General features: G+C 43.6%; 2 protein-coding genes across 3 annotated transcripts in view; one reads left to right on the forward strand and one right to left on the reverse strand.

The window, feature by feature from the left end:
• The window catches only part of lmtk2 (lemur tyrosine kinase 2), a 34382-nt gene extending 31879 nt beyond the window's left edge, over positions 1–2503 (forward strand). Inside the window, exon 14 of the mRNA XM_085271059.1 lies at positions 280–2503. Within this exon, the coding sequence (XP_085127185.1) occupies positions 280–304 (25 nt within the window). The 3' untranslated portion in view covers positions 305–2503. The remainder of the gene's footprint in view (positions 1–279) is intronic.
• A 1519-nt stretch (positions 2504–4022) lies between these two features.
• tecpr1b (tectonin beta-propeller repeat containing 1b) lies at positions 4023–18608 on the reverse strand. 2 transcript variants are annotated; one of them, XM_085271066.1, is made up of 26 exons: positions 18457–18608; positions 18162–18261; positions 16277–16509; positions 15999–16181; positions 15721–15843; positions 15495–15617; positions 14768–14942; positions 14095–14195; positions 13804–13905; positions 12785–12912; positions 12073–12686; positions 11857–11972; positions 11579–11734; positions 11327–11476; positions 11060–11217; positions 10695–10822; positions 10272–10362; positions 10051–10147; positions 9883–9962; positions 9744–9800; positions 9489–9663; positions 9268–9403; positions 8987–9079; positions 8791–8897; positions 8289–8408; positions 4023–5028 (listed from the first exon to the last, which is right to left on the reverse strand). In XM_085271066.1, exons 3-26 carry the CDS (start codon positions 16499–16501, stop codon positions 4888–4890), a joined length of 3579 nt encoding a protein of 1192 aa, XP_085127192.1. In that variant the 5' UTR covers positions 16502–16509; positions 18162–18261; positions 18457–18608; the 3' UTR covers positions 4023–4887. The 2 variants fall into 2 exon arrangements, with proteins under 2 accessions (XP_085127192.1, XP_085127190.1); XM_085271064.1 differs by having other exon boundaries at positions 10272–10365.
• Between the last annotated feature and the right edge of the window lie 174 nt (positions 18609–18782).

Here is an 18782-nt window from a genome sequence, read left to right on the forward strand (position 1 = left end):
GTGTGCCATGTGTATGCATCAAATTCACAAACTTAGGAGGTGTGCATTCTTACTGAGCCCAGCTATTCTTGAATTGCAGTCTTGGTTCTAAGTTAAGCTAACCAATCTGATTCCATTGCGTTCCTAATTTTATTATATGTATGCAAGTGTCTGAATATATTAAGATTATGTTTAATTTGATGTCCACCACTGTCATCAGAGTTTACATGAACAATAAAATGGTTGTGTTTTCAGGGGTTTTACCAGATGACTAAACTTGTCTTTGTTCACACCAGGAAGCAGCGAGGACGGGGAGAAAGACTAGGGTGCTAAATGAAGGGACCGTTTATCTTCACACTACTGTGGAATGAAGCTACTCTCGCTCTTTTTTTTATTTTTTATTTTTTTTGGGAGAACAGCCGAATAAGGACAACAGACAACGCAGTTTGTGGGGACAAACTGCAGATGCTTCTCTCAGGCAGAACTATTCTCAGCGGCGTGGCCATGAGAACAAAAGGCTGTAAACGGACATTAGGCAAATAAGACGGACGAGGCCCAGTCCCAGTCTGAGCCACATCACCTCTCCAGCTCCATCTGTGTGTGTGCGTGCGTGTTTGTATGATTTTTAGTTCAGTGCAATTAAAATGTTTTGGGGAGGGAAAACAAACTAACTGACGTAGCTTCTAAATGTTTGCTTTAATGCCTCATCATGCGCATTCCAGGTGTTTGGCTGCTTCTTTTTGTTGTGTGTAAGTGCACTCCTTTTCTAGGACTTTTGCTTCACCAAAAAAAAAAAAAAAAATTATTTAATTAAAGAAAATCAACCCACTGGGCTGGTAAACGTATCACTACAGCCAAACAAGAATAAGCTCTTTGATTTCACACACACCTAAAACTGACAGCTTAATTTGTTCACTTTGCTCCTTCATGTCATGTGATTATTTCCGTGATTGCCTTTTATTTTAAAAACTTCCTGTTAAGTTTAATCACAGTCTCCTTTTTGGAGAGGAAGCCATGTGTGTTGTCTTTCTGTAGCAGCATTTGAATTAACGGGTTGTAACTGCTGTAGGTGCAATCCATGCATAGGATGACTGGAACACTACACTACAGAGGCGACACACTGTATTGTCCTTTATGTTTTAAAGGAACATGTATAGTAAGCGTAGTCGAAGTTTGGAGAAATGTCGGTAAGAATTGTGGGATTGTCATATCAGTCGTTAAAGAGGCGACCCAGCTGTAAGACAGTTGTGATGAATAACTTAAAACAAGTTGTTGTTGCTTTTCTTTTGTAAAGCTTTATTTTATCCTTGCGAATGTGCAGGAAGTCGCTTTGATGGTTGTCTCGATTACTTTGTCACTGGGTCTCATTCCAGTGCCTGATGACGCTGAAAGACAAAGAGGCTGCACCCCTCGATTGATGATCGCTACAAAAAGTTTAGTGGTATGATGTTTAAAAAAAAAAAAAAAAAGAAGCTATTTTTAAATGTAAGGATGAAGAAAATGTCATGAGCTGTTTGTAATCAAATGTGCAATGAATTTCATAAATTGGTTTGAATCAGAGTTTGTAGGACAAGCTGACGAGCGTGTGCAGGGACTTTAAGCTTTCACAGCAACTTACTACTAGAACAACGACAACAACGACAAGAAACTCAATGCTGCTGCTTTTATAAACCCGAGCGTTGTGGGCGGAGTTGTTTGCCTTTTTCTTTTTTCAGCTTTGTGTCAAACTTCACTATTTCAGATTGCATTTCCATCTTAAATGACCCTTTCTGTTCAGCTTCTGCCTCTGAGTCTTATCATTTGCGGGGCCGTACGTACAGGGATGTGCATTCGTTGCGATCACTTTCTGTATAGAAGCGCAATGCAAATGGTTATAGATGAAGACAGACCTTTCCTCACATTTTTATGTACAGCTTTAAAATCTCTTATTTGAAACTGTAGGGTATACAGTTAAGGCTTTCCTTTCCTTTCCTTGAATATTTTGTCGCTGATGATGAGATGAGAAGCTGTACTTCACCCGTAATAGCTACATGTCCGTCTCACCTGCCCCATACAGACGACACTGTATCCCAGACAATGTTATCCTCTGTTTAAAAACCAGCAGCCTGTGCTTCAGTTAAACTTGAACATCTATTTAAGGAAATCTTCTTTTATTTCACTACAGTATACATTTGCTTAATCTTGCACATTTGAGAAATGTAACTTAATGTTGAACTGTACTGATGTGTATATAAATGTTAATTTTTCTTTTTGTCTGTAAATGATGGGAAATTATGTAATTGAGTTCTAGGTATGAGGTTTCATTTTGTAACTTAAACTGAGTTGAATCAGAGGAACATATCACAGTCATCAGCTACAAGCAGTTAAATTAAGACAAACAAGCAGACGTGAAGTCATTCTGTCCTTTAAACTTGTAGAATTTAAAAAAAATATTTTTACTTCATATTGATCATGCTTAGTGTGATTAAAATGTTTATAATTACACTGTTTAATATGAAAATAAATGCAAATGACTTCTAATAAAGGTTTGTGGCTCGTTCTGTTTTCAGTTGATAATCATGCAGGAGATTAACACGTTTAATTGGACTGAACACGAGTTGGTGTATGAGGCTCAGGGCAGGCTGCACGGGTAATCTTAAGGCCTCGAGTAGGTTAAGATGTCAAAATGCACAGTGCCACATTTGGCAAAAACTAAACAAAGCAAATCAGCAAAAATACCTCATCCCTGCTGTTGGTGTACCGGACCTGTCACCAACTCCACCATGAACTCCCCTGTATGCCAAAGTGCTCTAGAGACGAATGCAAGCAGTCTGTTTGTTGGCTAAAGCTCGGTCCATGTAACAGATCAATGATCTCAGGGGTGGCAGAATGACCTAGTCAGCTTTTCAACATGAGCAACGAATGATCGCAAACATCACTTAAACTGAAGCAACGCTGTAAAGAAGAGTGGGGTGAAAATTCCTCCACAGCAATGTGAGAGAGACTGATAGTCACTTATTGTTGCTAAAGCTGGTTCTAGAAGCTACTAAATCCTTCAGTGTACTTAAAGGTTTTTTTTTTTTACAGGACTGAATACAGAACTGTGAAACAAGTTTCAGGGAACTTAGAAATGTGTTGTGAGAGTGGCTGTGTAGTATAATATAATGTTAATGTTCATTGTGTAAGCACAGGTGTAAACTGTAAAGCTGAAAATATCAACTATCCGATTATGACCTTCCGTGTTATTCAGTGCAGAAAAAAGCAGGATTTCCCACTGCAGCGAGTGCCACTCCCTTCAAGAACCAGAACAGTTCTGCTTTCCATGACCGTTTAATCAAGCTGTCAGTTGAGGATTTATTTTTCTCAAACTACAGACGGATCAGTGTTCTTGCTGCACAGGGTTTAGAGCCAGCCCCAGTTTAAGCTGGGGGATGAAGAAGTAATACACACTGCTGTATTACATTTTCAACATCCCACGTTGAGTAGCCTTTTGAAGTTTAGAGCAAAAATACTTTTGTGTGTGTGTGTGCATCTATTTTGGGATTATAGACTAAAAAATTCTTTCAAATATACTCAGTTCAGAGCAGATTAAAATGGCCTATATGTGACAAAGGTCTTTTTTTAAAATGCAGGAACATCCTGTGATCAGTGCTGGAAGGTCAGGGATTTGTGCTGCTGCTGAAACATCCACCAATCAAAACTGCAGATTGTGTCTCGGATGTTTGAGATTCACTGCAGTGTGATACGTCTGCAGGACTTCACAGCAGACAGCTTTTGCCTTTAATCACTCATTTTAACATTTGTGATTGTCTAATGAAATTTTTTTTTTCACAGCTCGTTTCAGCACTTGTGTAACTTTACAAATATATGGCGGGTTAACCTATATGCACATACAGAGGGAGGAATTCAGGAAACATCCTGTGCACACCTCTGTAACAATATATGAAATTCTTTGGCGGATGAGAAACACTCAGTACATAAAAAAGAGAATAAAATAGCAAAGACGTGGAAAGGGTCAAACTTCCAAAGCCAGCTTCTGTGAAATTATGTCAAACCACAAAACGGTATTTCCAGACGTTTATTTCACATTTCAATGCCCCGGTAAGATCAATGCACAGCCGTGGTGACATTCAGACCTGCTGCAGTGTTACGGTCATAGCAGTTATCTAGATGTGTGTATATATCTATATCTATCTATAGAGATATAGATAGATATATATAGATCTCTATCAACAGGAAGAGCTTCTCATTTTATTGCAGAAGGATAGAAAGGTATTGCCTGGCTGTAAAAAGCAATATATTTTTCCCCACACAAAGTGAACGTATCAAATTTTTTTGCCAGTCATAAATACACTCCATTGCAAACATGTAATGGTCCAAAGTAAACGGAGAAACACAACTCAACAAACGCATCATAAATAAATGATAACACATTCAAATGTACATGACAGGCAACTCAAAACACAAAAACAAATAGAACAAGAGTCTACAAACCGATAACAGCTTAGGCTACTCTGGGATTGTTTGAAGTTCATTTGGTAACCAAGCCTTAGCCCTTCATCATATCCCACCTTCTTAGGTTTTATCAGGCTGCTGTGGAGAAGAATTAAAAGCTATTGCTAGATCCTGTGACATCCAGTAGCCAAAGCTTAGTAAGAGCAACAACATGCGCTCACTTTTTTCTCTGTTTTGTCATCAGTGAATACTGACATGATTTCTGCCCGGGAAACAAGCCAGCGAGTAACATTCATCCATCGATCAAGTTTCAAATCCAGCCAGTCCAAACCCATGGGTGTGATTGTGCATGTCCCTTTACACGAAGGGATAGGAGTTCGTTGAAATGGTCTGAGGAGAGATGCTGTGTATAGATCCAGGCACAAACAGGGCTGAGGAAAAAGAACGAGAAGGAAACGGGAGACAGAGAGAGAGCTACACGCTTGTGGCGCTGCCGTTCGCTTGAGTCGGACGCTGCGGGTGGACCGGGCTGCGCGATGGGCCGGCGAGAGGAGGGTGAGGGCCTCGAGGAGCCTCTGCTGAGTTCCCCCTCACACTGATGTGCTCCCACCCTCCCTGGAAGTCAAACATACGCAAATGATAAGAAATACTAGAAAAAGCTTAAACAGCTTTAACTGTTTTTGAATACTTGCATGTGATTAGCAGCACCTGCCTGCTACTTCCGCACTTGATTCCTATAGAAGAGGTAAAGTTGGACTTTTCCAGAGTTCTTCTGCATTTTGGTTTAGATTTTGTTAAATAAATGAAAACACTGTAATTTGTTGTTGTATTTACCTTATTTTAAGACCTTGTATCTACCAGATAGATTTATTATATTGTGAATATGTACATCTTTAGAACTGAAAGCGGGTGTTACTTCATATTACGCTGACTGTATATATTTTGCTGGTTTTTAAAGTGCAGTTAATTTTAACCTAATTATTAGACAATTAAAAAATAGCTTTACTTCAAATCTTAATGCTAAGTTTGAAAGGTGCCTTTTGCCAATAGCCTGAATTCTTCAATTCAAGTAAGGAGAACATGATGGCCCTGCCTAAAGCTTCTGCTTATGTTGATTTAAGGCTTGATTCATAGTCCTGTGTTGGATCCCTGCAGAGCTTCTCTCTCGGTGTCACTGTTTGCATACAGAATATACTTCTCCATCAGTGTGTCTGCCAGCACGAGTGAACCTGAGCTGATCATCTTGCACTCTGCGCTAATAAATAGGGAATAAGATTTAGTTTACACTGGCAAAATACTGGCTGTTGCGCGAGCTCTGTTAAGCATTTGTTTGACAGAGCTATTACCCCTCTGCTAATCATTACACTGTGTTTACTCTGCATTTGATTTTTATTGGCAATCATACCTACAGCGTAGATTTATCACAGTACTATTAATCTAAAGGACAAGATCAGAGAGGCTAAGGACAATTACAGGAGGAAGCTGGAGTGGAAACTCCAGCAGAACAGCATGAGAGAGGTGTGGAGGGGCATGAAGACCATCACTGGATTCAGGCCAACCAACAGCAGGGGAGCTGAGGGAGGTGAGAATAGAGCCGACGAGTTGAATCTGTTTTTCAATAGATTCGACACCACAGTGTCTGCTCCCACCCCCACAACCTCACCTGCAGTCAGCCTGGAATCCAGAGCCACACCACTGTGCCAGCCTCTCTCTTCACATGTTGCCTCCTGTGAGATTCCTGACACCCCTCCCCCACCCATCACCTTCACTCAATACCAGGTTGAGATGCAAATGAGGAGACTTCACTCAGGCAAGTCTGCTGGACCAGACGGAGTGAGTCCCCTCGTCCTCAAGGCCTGTGCCCCCCAGCTGTGTGGAGTCTTTCATAAACTGTTTATGCTGAGTCTGAGTCTGCAGAGGGTCCCGGTGATGTGGAAGACATCATGCCTCGTCCCTGTACCAAAGACGCCTCGTCCCAGTGGCCCCCAGGATTACAGGCCCGTGGCACTGACCTCCCACATCATGAAGACCCTGGAAAGGCTCATCCTGGACCAGCTGCGACCCATAGTAAGACCACATCTGGATCCCCTTCAGTTCGCTTATCAGCCTCGTCTCGGAACTGAGGACGCCATCATCTACCTGCTCAATCGTGTCTACACCCATCTGGACCAGCCGGCGAGCACTGTGAGGGTCATGTTTTTTGACTTTTCCAGTGCTTTCAACACCATCAGGCCGACCCTCCTGGGTGATAAGTTAGCAGCGATGCAGGTGGATGCTTCTCTGGTGTCCTGGATTGTTGATTACCTGACAGGAAGACCACAATATGTACGTCTCCCACAGTGTGTGTCTGACAAGGTGATTAGCAACACAGGGGCACCACAGGGGACTGTCCTCTCCCCCTTCCTCTTCACCCTCTACACCACAGACTTCAGCCACTGCACAGAGACCTGCCATCTTCAGAAGTTTTCTGATGACTCTGCGGTGGTTGGATGCATCAGCAGGGATGATGAGACAGAGTACCGGGCTGTGGTCGACTCCTTTGTCACGTGGTGTGAGCAGAATCATCTGCAGCTCAACGTGGCAAAGACCAAGGAACTGATCGTGGACTTCAGGAAGACCAGGAAACACTTGACCCCTGTTTCAATCCAGGGGGTCAGTGTTGACATTGTGGAGGACTATAAATACCTTGGAGTACACATTGACAATAAACTGGACTGGGCTAAAAACACCACAGCACTTTACAGGAAGGGCCAGAGTCGTCTCTATTTTTTGAGGCGACTGAGGTCCTTCAACATCTGCCAGAAAATGCTGAGGATTTTCTATGAGTCTGTGGTGGCCAGTGCGATCCTCTATGCTGTTGCATGCTGGGGGAGCAGGCTGAGGGTCGCAGATGCCAACAGACTCAATAAACTGATCCGTAAGGCCAGTAATGTTGTGGGGATGGAGCTGGACTCCCTCAAGGTGGTGTCGGAGAGGCGGATGCTGTCCAAGATAAAGACAATGTTGGATAACACCTCCCACCCACTCCATGACATGTTGGTCAGTCACAGGAGCACGTTCAGTGAGAGACTGAGATTACCGAAAAGCACCACTGAACGACACAGGAAATCATTCCTGCCTGTGGCCATCTCCCTGTACAACGCATCCACTTAACACACTGTTTGCTGCTACAGCTACACATGTTTCTTTTCCAAATATTTATTTATAAGTGACTTATGTATGTATGTATGTATGTATGTATGTATGTATGTATATATATGTATATATTGTACTATTCTTAGTTAGCGTATTGTCTGTCTTGTCTTAATGTTGGTTTAAAATGGAGCACTGTAACAAAAAATAATTTCCCCCAGGGATCAATAAAGTATTCTGATTCTGATTCTGATTCTGATTAATCAAGCTTGAGTGGTTTATGCTCTCTTATGAGAGCCACTTTCCCTGTATGATTTCACAGAGCTACATTGAGGTTAAAAAATATGTGAAAGTCATCCTTTTGGTTGTTTCTTCACTACAGCACCGCATGAGTATCGATCTGCAGATGAAAATTGTTAAAAAATTCATTCTTCTACTGAGATCACTCCTGATCAGGCTTCAGTGAGCAGTAGACTAATCAGCTGAAGGGGCTGGATGCATCTCACATGTCCTGTGTCAGAGTTTTGCTGGATTTTTTTTTTTTTTTTTTACTGTTTCTTACCACAGGAGTCCCAGTTTCCTCAAAGTTTTTAGGGACACACTGCACACTATGCTGTGATAATAGCTTTTTGGGAATCGTTTTTTTGGTGCTGGGATACAATATAATAATATCTTTGGCATCTTTCAGTTTCAACTGAAGAAATGGGAACAGTTTTTGCAACAGGTATCAACTAGGAGCTCACCCCTATCCCATAGTCCCAGGACAGGCCCTTGGGCTGCATGGGTCCCACGCTCGTCCTGTGGCAGACGGCTCCGGGAGTCTCAGCAGGGAAACCTGGAACTCCGTCTGCTATGATCCACACCTGGAGAAAACAGCATCGCTGACACAAACTCCAGCCTTACAACATGCAAATGTAGTTATTGATGGATAGACTTCTTGTTTTAAGCCTTCGCTTGAGTTTATTTAGTGTTTATTACACTCAGCTAAGTCTCTGGGGTGACGGGGCTTTTCAGACTTTGGTAACTGAATGCTAAAAACATATCTGTTTAGATGGGCAACTGGGCGATATGAATGCAACAGGTCTGCTATTATGTAAAGTTAATTTGAATTCTCTTAATGCTTTGAACTCCAGTTTTACTATAAATGCAGTTTCTTTTTTTATTCCTTTTAATGTCTTTTAGATTCTGTTTTACTTTTAATTCCATTACAGCTTGTTTGCTTCTGGAAACTGTGGTAACACTGACCTGGTCCAGCGGCCCCACAGAAACCTTGGAGGCATTGTTGGAGATGAGCTCCCAGGCGGAGCCCTGTGGGTAGCTGGGGGTGAGGCCCTGTCTGTACCACAGGTTACCTAAATGACATTGACAGAAGGTATTGCCATTTAACTCATGTTCTCGCATTTTAATAGACATTGGTCCAATAAAATATAATATTGCTCACTGTTTTCATCCACAGCAAAGACAGAGGTCCGCCCAACAGAAAGCTGTCTGAGGGTCTGTCTCAGGGGGGAGGGGATGTGGTACCAGCACTCTCCTGCAGAGAGACAAAAGCTCTTGAAAAATAGACAAAGTCTGGCTCTCTTTGGTTTCTCGCTGTTATATTAGTCGATGCATGCACTCACATCATAAATCATTTAACTTTATTCTCTTTTCCTCCAGAACACATTACAACTTTATGACTTATGTATATGATTCATTATGAGATTTATAAATTTAACTGACCTGCAGGGTTTTGTGGGGATACTGATCCTCTGTAGAAGACAGCTCCATCCTTGGCAATGGCCCATACCTGATTGGCTCCACCGATAGAGATGGACTTAAAGGGCTGGTCAGTGCCCACGTGGAGCCACGAGCTGCCCTATGTGGTCAGACCCAGTGAGGTTAGAGATGGTTAGAAGTGTGAAGTAACTACCTATAAAACAGATCCTCAGCACGTTTCTCACCGCAGGGTTTTGGAGGCTGACTCCCAACCGACACAAGACATCTCCCTTGTCGCTGAGGGCCCAGACAGGGACCTGCTCCATTTTGCTCTGGGCCAGGCATGGCATCAGTGAGATGTCACTCAGGCGGATGGGTGGGACCTGATTCCATGGAGCTTGCAATGTGATCTTACACTTCCTGGGTGTGGATATGTTATTGTTAAGATGCTGCAAAAACTGAGCGCTACAAAATCCCAGCAATGCGAATTGTGCGCTCACCTAGTCCATCGTCTGCGTCTAACAAAGTCTTTCATGGTTTTGTGGCCATGAAATGTCCTGTAGAAAACAGATGAGTCAATAAAAGGGAAGGACTTCTTTCGAGACACCCTAATAAAAACAAATAAAAAAGCTTACGTACGTGGGAAAGTCTGCAGCATACTGCCAGCCTTCTTTGTCCGTTCCTCCGGGGACGCTGTAGTCCACGGCCCACTCTGACACCTGAAACAAATGTTCATGGCAGAGAATGCCAGTGAGTCAAAAAAAAAATGAATATTTCGGAGGAACCAATCCCTCGGATTCTACCTACCCAGGACCACTGAGGGGAGGGCGGGTATGTGCTGCCTTTGATGCACTCCTTCAGGCCGCTTTCATCGCTCCACATAGGGCGGTCTGTAGGAAGCCCTCTGGAGGAGTAAATCACAAAGGAATGGTGTAAGGTGGCGAGAACAGCTGCAAAGCTTAAAATAAAGTGCAAAGACTTAAAAACTGTAAAAGATGGGGTGGGGTGTGTGCGGGGGGCAACCCTACTTGTCTGTATATCCAGTCATAGGGTTCCATCTTTGATTCTCATACACATGCACGCTCCTGACGTCGGTCTGCTGGTGCATCTGAACGGCACCTTCTGCAGAAACGAAGAAACATTAAACTTTCATGCAAACAAGGGAATGAATATTTATGCATGTGTATCTGTGTGTGCTTCTACAGTGGCAACAGATGGAAGAGACTTTAAACTATGCTCAAGCAGTTGCACATCGAACTAGAACATGCGAGCAAGAAAAGAGCAGACTGTTGTTTTTTTTTTAGATATTTACATGTTAGTATTTTATTTATTTGGTAACAATCAGTTAGCTGGAAAAAGTTTGGCTTTGCTAAATAAGAACATGTTTTTATTTTGAAGTACTCCTTGTATAGGTGTGGGGACATGGGTAATCGTCTACAGGACATGTTTACCCGGGTTGGGCTGTTGCTCACAGCGCCCACTGTAGACCCAGGCGGTGCCGTCCCACCCGATGCCCCACACCAGCCCCAGACTGTTAGACTCTACACAGCGCAGGTGGCCGTGGATCTGGCACCAAAACCTGTAGCACCATACAGCGGAAGCACCCAGCGTTAGCTCCAGTATAGTTAGCACAGACTGAAAGTGATTAGATGCTCAAATGCTACCCACTTTAACCAGACAGAGATGTATGTTAGCATGTTAGTGAGGCAGTGATTTAAAATAAAAACAGAGTAATGAGAAACCAGGTCAAGACAGTGAGAAAGAATGAAAAGACATGAAAAAGCAGACAGAATCCACTGCTCGGTATCATTCTCACATGAGGTCACAGGCCATGGCATGCGCAGGGGCCTCCAGCGAGAGGGACGGCTCGTGGACCATGATGTCTCCCTTTGATGTGGTGGACCACAGGGCCTGTTTGGACGGGAGACCTGTGATCCCTCGACACTCACAGCAACAGTCAGACAACAAGCACAACTGAAGACACAAAGCAGATCCAGAAACAATGGAGAATCTGATCAGCCTCACTGAAAAATAACAGATGGGAACAACTGTCAAACTGCTTAATGATGCATAAAGCTGTTACCCAATCACTCATATCCTTTTCGCTTTGTGCTGCCAGGACCAGAGGCCACCTCTGTTTGGTCCTTTCGGCAGTGTACACAGCAAAGGCATAGTGGCAGTCCCTGAGCACCGGAACCAGCGCCGTCACTTCATTTATAAACACATGAAGGTACTGAGACACAGAGAATGAACAGAGAGTGACCGAGAGACATCTATCTGTGCTTTCTGACACTTCTTATGAGACTTTAACCGGTCGCAGCTTAACACAACCGACCTTTTTCTCATCATACTGTGTGTAGTAAACAAAGAAAATGCTGTCCTTTTTGCCATCTGACTTGGTGGACTGCTCGAGAGCAACGCCCACATCGATCCAGCGCTGAGGTTTCCAGTCTCTCCACCAGCGCAGTGTGCCCTTACGCACCCACACCGACTGATGAGAGAAAAGGAGGCACAGATGTAGACACGGACACAGCCGAGGGTGTGCCATGAATATAATGAATCCAACACTTAGAGGAGCATGTTAAGAGACATGCCAAATATAAGCTGTCTTACGTTGCTTCTTTCCAGCGGTTTCTTGCTGATCTCCTCTCTGTGTTCCTGCTGCTGTGGCTGTTTGCTCCAGGCGGCTGACTGGACTGGAGTCAGTGACAGAGAGGTGGTGAGAGGACCTGATGGACAGAGATACAGCTCACACAATCATTCAGAGACATAAAATGGAGCAAAAACACAATATCACAATATAAGTATTGTGACTGGTTGTCCATATACCTGCAGGACTAAGCCAGCTAATCTGTGAACTCGCATCCATGTCGCAACCTCCACCGGAAATCCAAGCCCACACTGGTCCTTCCTCTTCCCCCACTCCCCGAGAGCTCTCCAGAGTCCCCAGGGCATAAGTGGCAGCCGCACTGCCATCGCCCGCTGAGGGCCCTGCCGTTTGTGCACCTCGAGCCGCCTCTGCCCCCTCCAGGTCCACGTTCATCCAGGGGACATCGTGCCCTCCGGCATCAGGGGTTTGGAGTACTGGGGCCGGAGGTGGCTCCTCACGCTCTTCCTGCGGCATCTCTGTGATGGACGGTTGCAGCGCGGAGGTTCTGTCACGATCGGACACCAGGCTGTTGATGAAGCTGTCACTGGCAGGAATAAAAGGCTTGGGGGCATTCGTTTGGGGGGCTAAAGGAGCATCTTCTTTTTCCTGTGGAGGCGTAGGTGAGTCAGAGCCCCCTAAGGGGACTACAGAGGGTGCTTCTGCTTCTAAGAGGGGGGTGTTAGAAGTGCTGTTTTGAGGGTCGGCAGGACCCAACTCTGAGTCTGAATCAGTGCAGCTCAGAACGGAGCCCTGTGATGCCTCAGTCAACTGCCCGTTGAACTCACAGTCATCCCTGTTAAACAACACACATGCAAACACACACGCAATACTAAGCTTGAATGTGCACTGTACTTGCCAATTAAAATATGCAGTTAATTTATTTATGCACACCTGGGCGGAATAACCTCTTTACTATTGCCCCATTGGGCAGAAACAGGGATCCAGCCATTTCCACTTGGCTCAGATGGGGTGACACCTATTCTAAAATACAGGCCGCGGTCCTCACCGACCGCCCACACCTAACAGGAGAACAGAGAAAAAAAGCAAAACAAATGCTGTAACATAAAAAATAAAAGACGGCCATTGATGTACATGCAATATTTACTTATTGAGTTATTAAATAGTTTTCACTCTCAGTAATCGCAGGAAAGTATTCACTCCTCAATAACACATCAGAAGCTCTAGCAGGACACAGGCAAGTACTACTTTATAAGGCCATATACTGTAACACTGGCTCCTGCCACCTCACACAAGCCATTCCCATAATTGCAACCCTGAAATATGAAATATGGGATACGATGACAATGGCTTGGCCAGCTTCTAATTAGGGAGTCTTCCCCTATGTGAGGCGAGTAGGAATATAGTCTGGGGATATATAAGGCTGGGCCTGCTGGGACATTGGCTGGAACGTCTGGCTGTGCTCTTGTTACAGGACTACAGGCAAGAGAAGGAGGGGGACATGGGTGAGACCGAAAGGGAGGAGGTGCGAGATATGGGTTTGCAGAGCTAGCGAAGTCTTCAGCAGTAAGGCACAGGATCGAAAGCTTTCTGCCTCACCCTAAGACCTGATCTGGTTTGTCCTGAAACCAGATCCAGAGTGACAGTAACGCGAAGCAGACAGAGGTGGTAGCAGTCAGAAGTACAGAAGCTGTGCAGAGCAGGCACCATCTGCAGTGGAGTTTAAAAGACCCAAGCAGCAAGAAAGATCGAAGAAAATCTTATCCTTAATAGTTAAATTTCACCCACAGGCCCACTTCAGTGGCAACAGCTAACCTATTAAATCCACATTCTAAGCATTTGAGGAATATCTTTTCATATAAGCAGTATTATATTATAAAGTCGACTCGTTCAGCTGTTTATTCAAACTGATGATCCGCTGATGAAATGTTTCAGCTCTAAGCTGTCCTAACCTGGTCATTCAGTCCTACGTCCACCATCATCATCTCCCCTCCGATGCTGATCCAGCCAGAGCCACAGGGGTTGTGGGAGTTCACGCCACGCCTGAACCACACCTGGATTCACGCACCGACGTTGGGGTCATTACTCAAAAATGTATTTTAGTGCAGTAGCAGTAATTCAGTAATACAGTTTACTTCTTTTTAAATCAAAGCATTTGTTTCATTTCAGTCTCAAGAAAATTGCAGTGACGCTGTCAGTGGGCTACAATGCCCTAACATAACTGCAACTGACTAATAACCCACCTTGTAGTCCTTAGTGACCACCCAGACCACACTGACTCCTACAGCCACGTGAAGCGCTTCAATTTCCTTTCCCGGTGATTCCACCTCGAGCCACGACGTGCCTGACAGAAGAAGAAGAAAATGCTTTACAAACGCAGCACAAAGGCAAGCCTTCCTCATAATGAGGACGCCGTCATTACTGAGAAGCTTCCTGTTGAGTTCTCAAATCATCTAAACATGAACAAACCAGATGTGATGTTGATTTTTATCTTTAAAAGGGAGTGAGTCTTCCTAATTCGATACACACTCATATTTTTAAGTTTTTTAAAAAAAAAATGTTTACAATTTTTTGCCACTTTCATGCCTTTAAACCTTCACTTTTGATACCGACCAGTACTACATGTTGTATGTTTACTAAGACTGACAGTTGGAAATGCAATGAATTTCACTTACTACTTTCTAGATATGTCATATATCAGTGGGACTGTGTTATAATACTTTTACAAAAATGATCATAGCATTTAAACTGCATTATTAATGACTTTCAGAGCAGCTACATAATGATTCCTAACTGAAAGAGTCCCAAAATCACTGAGTGATTCTGTATGAGAGATTGTTGAAGTAAAGAAAAGGGGACCAGAGTGAGACATAATGGAAAATTGTTGAGTAAATGTGAGCTACAATGACAGCTCACCAGTGGGACTGTCCAGGCTCAGGCCAGTTCGCACCAGCAGGTTCCCATCCCAGAGCAAAGCCCACAGCAGGTCTCCAGGACCAGCTGATATCTGAGCCACCTCCTTGGGCACTTCAACTTCTTCCCAGCTGGTCCCTTCTGGCACACGAGGGTGGATACCCTCTCTGAACCACACCTGCAGGGTAAAGGTAACATCAGCAGATCATCATCTGACACACCCCTTCATTTAAAAGGACAGATCCATACCATGTTAGGTGGCTGAGCTCATTCTGGGATAGATAATAGAGCATCAATTTTAACTTGATTAATCATCAAGTTAGTCACGATTTAACTGGTTCATGAGAAGCCTCGTGGTCAAGGACCATATGAAACTATATGAAGTCATGCTGCCCTCTTGCGGCTAAACCTTAGAAGTGGCCTATGCTCAGCATGAGAGGATCCTGTTGCAACAGAATACATCATTAATCTTGAACTGTTTGATCTCATGAGATTTAAATGTGTTTGCGAATGTGCTTGATTAAAGCTTCCACAGCATTGTATTGAGGTTGTTGGTGGAGAAGCTTTACACTTCCCTGAACAACAGCAGAATGTTTTTAGAGCTCTTTAAACTTTTCAGGAATTTTCTGCACTGCCATAACCTCTTTTTTTAATCTTATGGTACGGTTATTCATTTTAATACACATTTATTATGATTACAGTAAATGGGTCCTACACACACATTGCTCACCTGTCCCTGTTGAGACACACTCCAGAGGTAGGGATACCTTCCGGACTGGTCGCTCATCTCCCAGCCACCACAGCTGATGTCACAGAGCGGCAGTGGAGGTTTCCTGGGATTGTCCAAGGGGATCTGCAGAGGAAGACAAGGCTACTGCGGTAATTCTTTTGCTTTGTCTCATAGTGAAAGTAACATGATCATATAGAAATACAGAATAAATGGAGACTTTTGAAACCTTTGCCCAAGTGCCCTGTGCTATGTATCTTCTGTAGCGGATCCACCGTCTACGACGGACACAAGAATTCCACTTTTTGTCAGGGGAGAAGTTGGCTGGGAAGTCAACAGCATACTCCCAGCCCTACAGAGTCCAAGGTAGTGAGCATGTGATTAAAACTGGAAGTATTTGTTTTAAATATGAATTAAATATTATGAGAAACAGAAGAACAGAGGAAAGACAGGAGGATGTAAACAATGGGTTTGTATGTGTTCACGAGGAGCTGAGTTATTTCTCACCCCAGTCTGGCTGGGTTCTCCTCCACAGGTGTGATCCACATACCAGTCTCCCTCCCACTCCCAGCTGCGGGAGGGCAGCTGGAAGCTGTGGAGTGGCTGGGGATTCATTCCGGTCACATCGCTCCATGGCCAACGGTCGGTGGGCAGCAGTGTGTCAGTAAAGCCATCCACTGGGTTCCACCTCTGAAAAAACAAACATTAAAAAAAAAACACAAATTTAGCATTAATCATAAACAGCATCTCCATTTACAGCGTTAAAATATACAACTTTGTCCCACCTGGTTTTCATAGGTCTCCTCCCGGTAGCGGATCGGGGTCTCACTGGGCATCATATTGAGGTAAACATGGTGGTCACAGCCGATGCCCCAGCAGCGCCCCTTCCCTGCAGAGACACGTTTGAGCTCTAGCAGCGAGTCATCAGCACGTTCCCAGCGCTGGCCGGCTGTAGAAAGGCTGTACACTCTGCCGTACACGTCCACAGCCCACAGAAGTGTTATTGGCATGATGGTTCCTGAACAGGAACAAGAGGACAACACTCATCATTCCAAGCTGTGCCTTATATATTGTAAAACTCTCTGCTCATAGCATCGAAAAGCATCCCTCACAAATCACAAATGACTGCATTATTAAAAGTGTTTTATTTAAAAAAAAAAAAATCATCAATAAATAAATAAGTGTCTAACATATTTTCAGGAGTTTTAGGTTTATATCTGTTACTCAAAAATAATAACATGCAGTTAGGTCTGTAAGTTTTTGGGCAATTACATATTTGTTGTAGTTTTGCCCCTGTATACCAACACTGTGGATTTAAATCAAGTAATCAAGATGTGATTGAAGTGCAGACTTTTTATTTGAATTCAAGGCATTTAACAAAATTAGGAATTAGAGTAATTTTTATAGATAGTCCCTCATTTTCAAGGGCTCAGTAGTAAGGAGACAATGCTCAATGCCAGATGAAAAACATGAGCAGATAAAAGATCTGGAGTTGATTTGAACCTGCTGTTTGAAATCTCAATATGAGGTCCAAAGAGATGCAAGTTTAGGCCATTGTTAGATTAAACAATGGATTAAAAGAAGAAAAAAGATAAACCAATCAGAGTGATAGCAAACATTTTAGAATTGCCAAAATCAACAATCTGCTCCGTTCTTAAAAACTGGCCAGTCCTGAAAGGCCACAGATGATGGATGAAGTGGATGATGACAGAATTATTTCCATGGTAAAGAAAAACGACTTCACAACATCTAACCAAGTCTAACCAGTTTAAAACAGGGTGCACAACACTGGTTCCACTCCTGAACAAGGAAGCCAGATTAGACTTTGCCAGAAAAGAGGGCAGTGCTTCAAAGTGCAAATTAATACTAGTGGAAAATAAATATATTTACTTATATTCTTAAATGGTCACTTGACCTCAACCCAACAGAGCAGCTTGTCGGTCACTGAAGACAAAACTAAATGCAGAAAGACAAACAAACCAGCAGCGACTGAAGGAATCTGCAGTAAAGGCCTGCCAGAGCATCTCACAGGAGGAAACAAGGTATTTGGAGGTCAAGCAGTCATTGGCTGTAAAGGTTTTTCACCCAAGTGTTAAAAAACAGTCCTTATTAGTTTGTCCAGTTACGTCTGAGCCTCTGAAAATTGTGTACTATGTAGGGTATAAAAAAGCTGTATGTCCTAAACAGTTAATGCATTAATTTTACAGTGTAGAGTTTCAGCTGATTTAAAGCTGCACAGTCGTAATTGCTAGAGTTACCTGATGGTAAACAAAAACGTAATGGAGCCAACTAAACAGACTCAACTTTATCTTCTGTAAAAACAAACAAACAAACAAAAACGAGGAAGTCGACTTTTATATTGAAAAGTTTGACCGGAAGTCTTCCTTTTATGTTGGCTGGCTGGCTTGACCCTTGTGTTATCAACTGATACTAATCCGCTACAGTATACTATGTCAAGGCTATCCATTGAGCCGGGCCCTTTTGTTTGCCTCTCGCATAAACAGAAGTAAACAGAAGGAGCTCATCACATCAGCGTTTTTATTAACCTGCAGTTGTCCAGGCTGAACTTGTTATAGATGACAGACAGCAGTAAAGCTTTACGCAATCACACACAGGAGCTCCAGTAAATCCAGGATCAGAAACACTGCACGGGCTACCGCAGCAGCCTACCTGAATATTGGTATCCGATCCGCGGTCGTCAAGGGAATATCCACAGGCGCGTCATGACATCAGGTGCAGCAGCCGATGCCTGTCATCTCTGAGGCCCATGCTGGGACACATTCAAACCCCCATGTTATTAACAACAGACGGGATGTAACGCCTGCTATGCAGCATGATAACACAGTTGATATTATCTACTAAGATGTGCCGCAAAGTCGGGTATAAGCTGTTTACATCCTCAGGGAACAGGCAGCAGTCAGCTGGCGTCCCCCCCACAAAAAAAACCGTTCCAACTGTTACTTACGCATGAGGCTCCGTGACGCAGCAGCACCTCTGGGGAGAACAAATAAAGTCATCCATGCACACAGTAGTATTAAATTCACATTCTGGACCACAGGAATCCTCCGTGCAGCTTCCACTCCGCAACAGGAAATGGAGGAAGTGCTGCTATGATTGGTTGAAGCTCGGCAGGAGCGTGGGATCTCTTTCTCCCATTGGTCGAACACCAGAGCCCATGATATATTTTTTTCCGACCGCTGCAGCTGATCAGCAGGCATTTTTTAATAATTTATTCAGCGCCAGATGAATTATTGAAGCGCGAGCTTGATTACAGTTTGGAATATTTCGCCA

This window comes from Mchenga conophoros, linkage group LG4 (genome assembly GCF_057382185.1).
Source record: "Mchenga conophoros isolate Kocher_MC1m ecotype Shallow Benthic linkage group LG4, M_conophoros_male_GT1.1, whole genome shotgun sequence".
Classification (NCBI taxonomy): domain Eukaryota; kingdom Metazoa; phylum Chordata; class Actinopteri; order Cichliformes; family Cichlidae; genus Mchenga; species Mchenga conophoros.

Excerpts from the sequence above, each read along its gene's own strand:
- tecpr1b (XM_085271064.1), bottom strand. The coding sequence starts at position 16,501 with ATGCCAATAACACTTCTGTGGGCTGTGGACGTGTACGGCAGAGTGTAC. Across the intron at positions 16,182-16,276 it reads AGGAGACCTATGAAAACCAG|AGGTGGAACCCAGTGGATGG; the intron begins GTGGGACAAAGT and ends TTGTTTTTTCAG. Across the intron at positions 14,196-14,767 it reads GAGCCTGGACAGTCCCACTG|GCACGTCGTGGCTCGAGGTG; the intron begins GTGAGCTGTCAT and ends TTCTTCTGTCAG.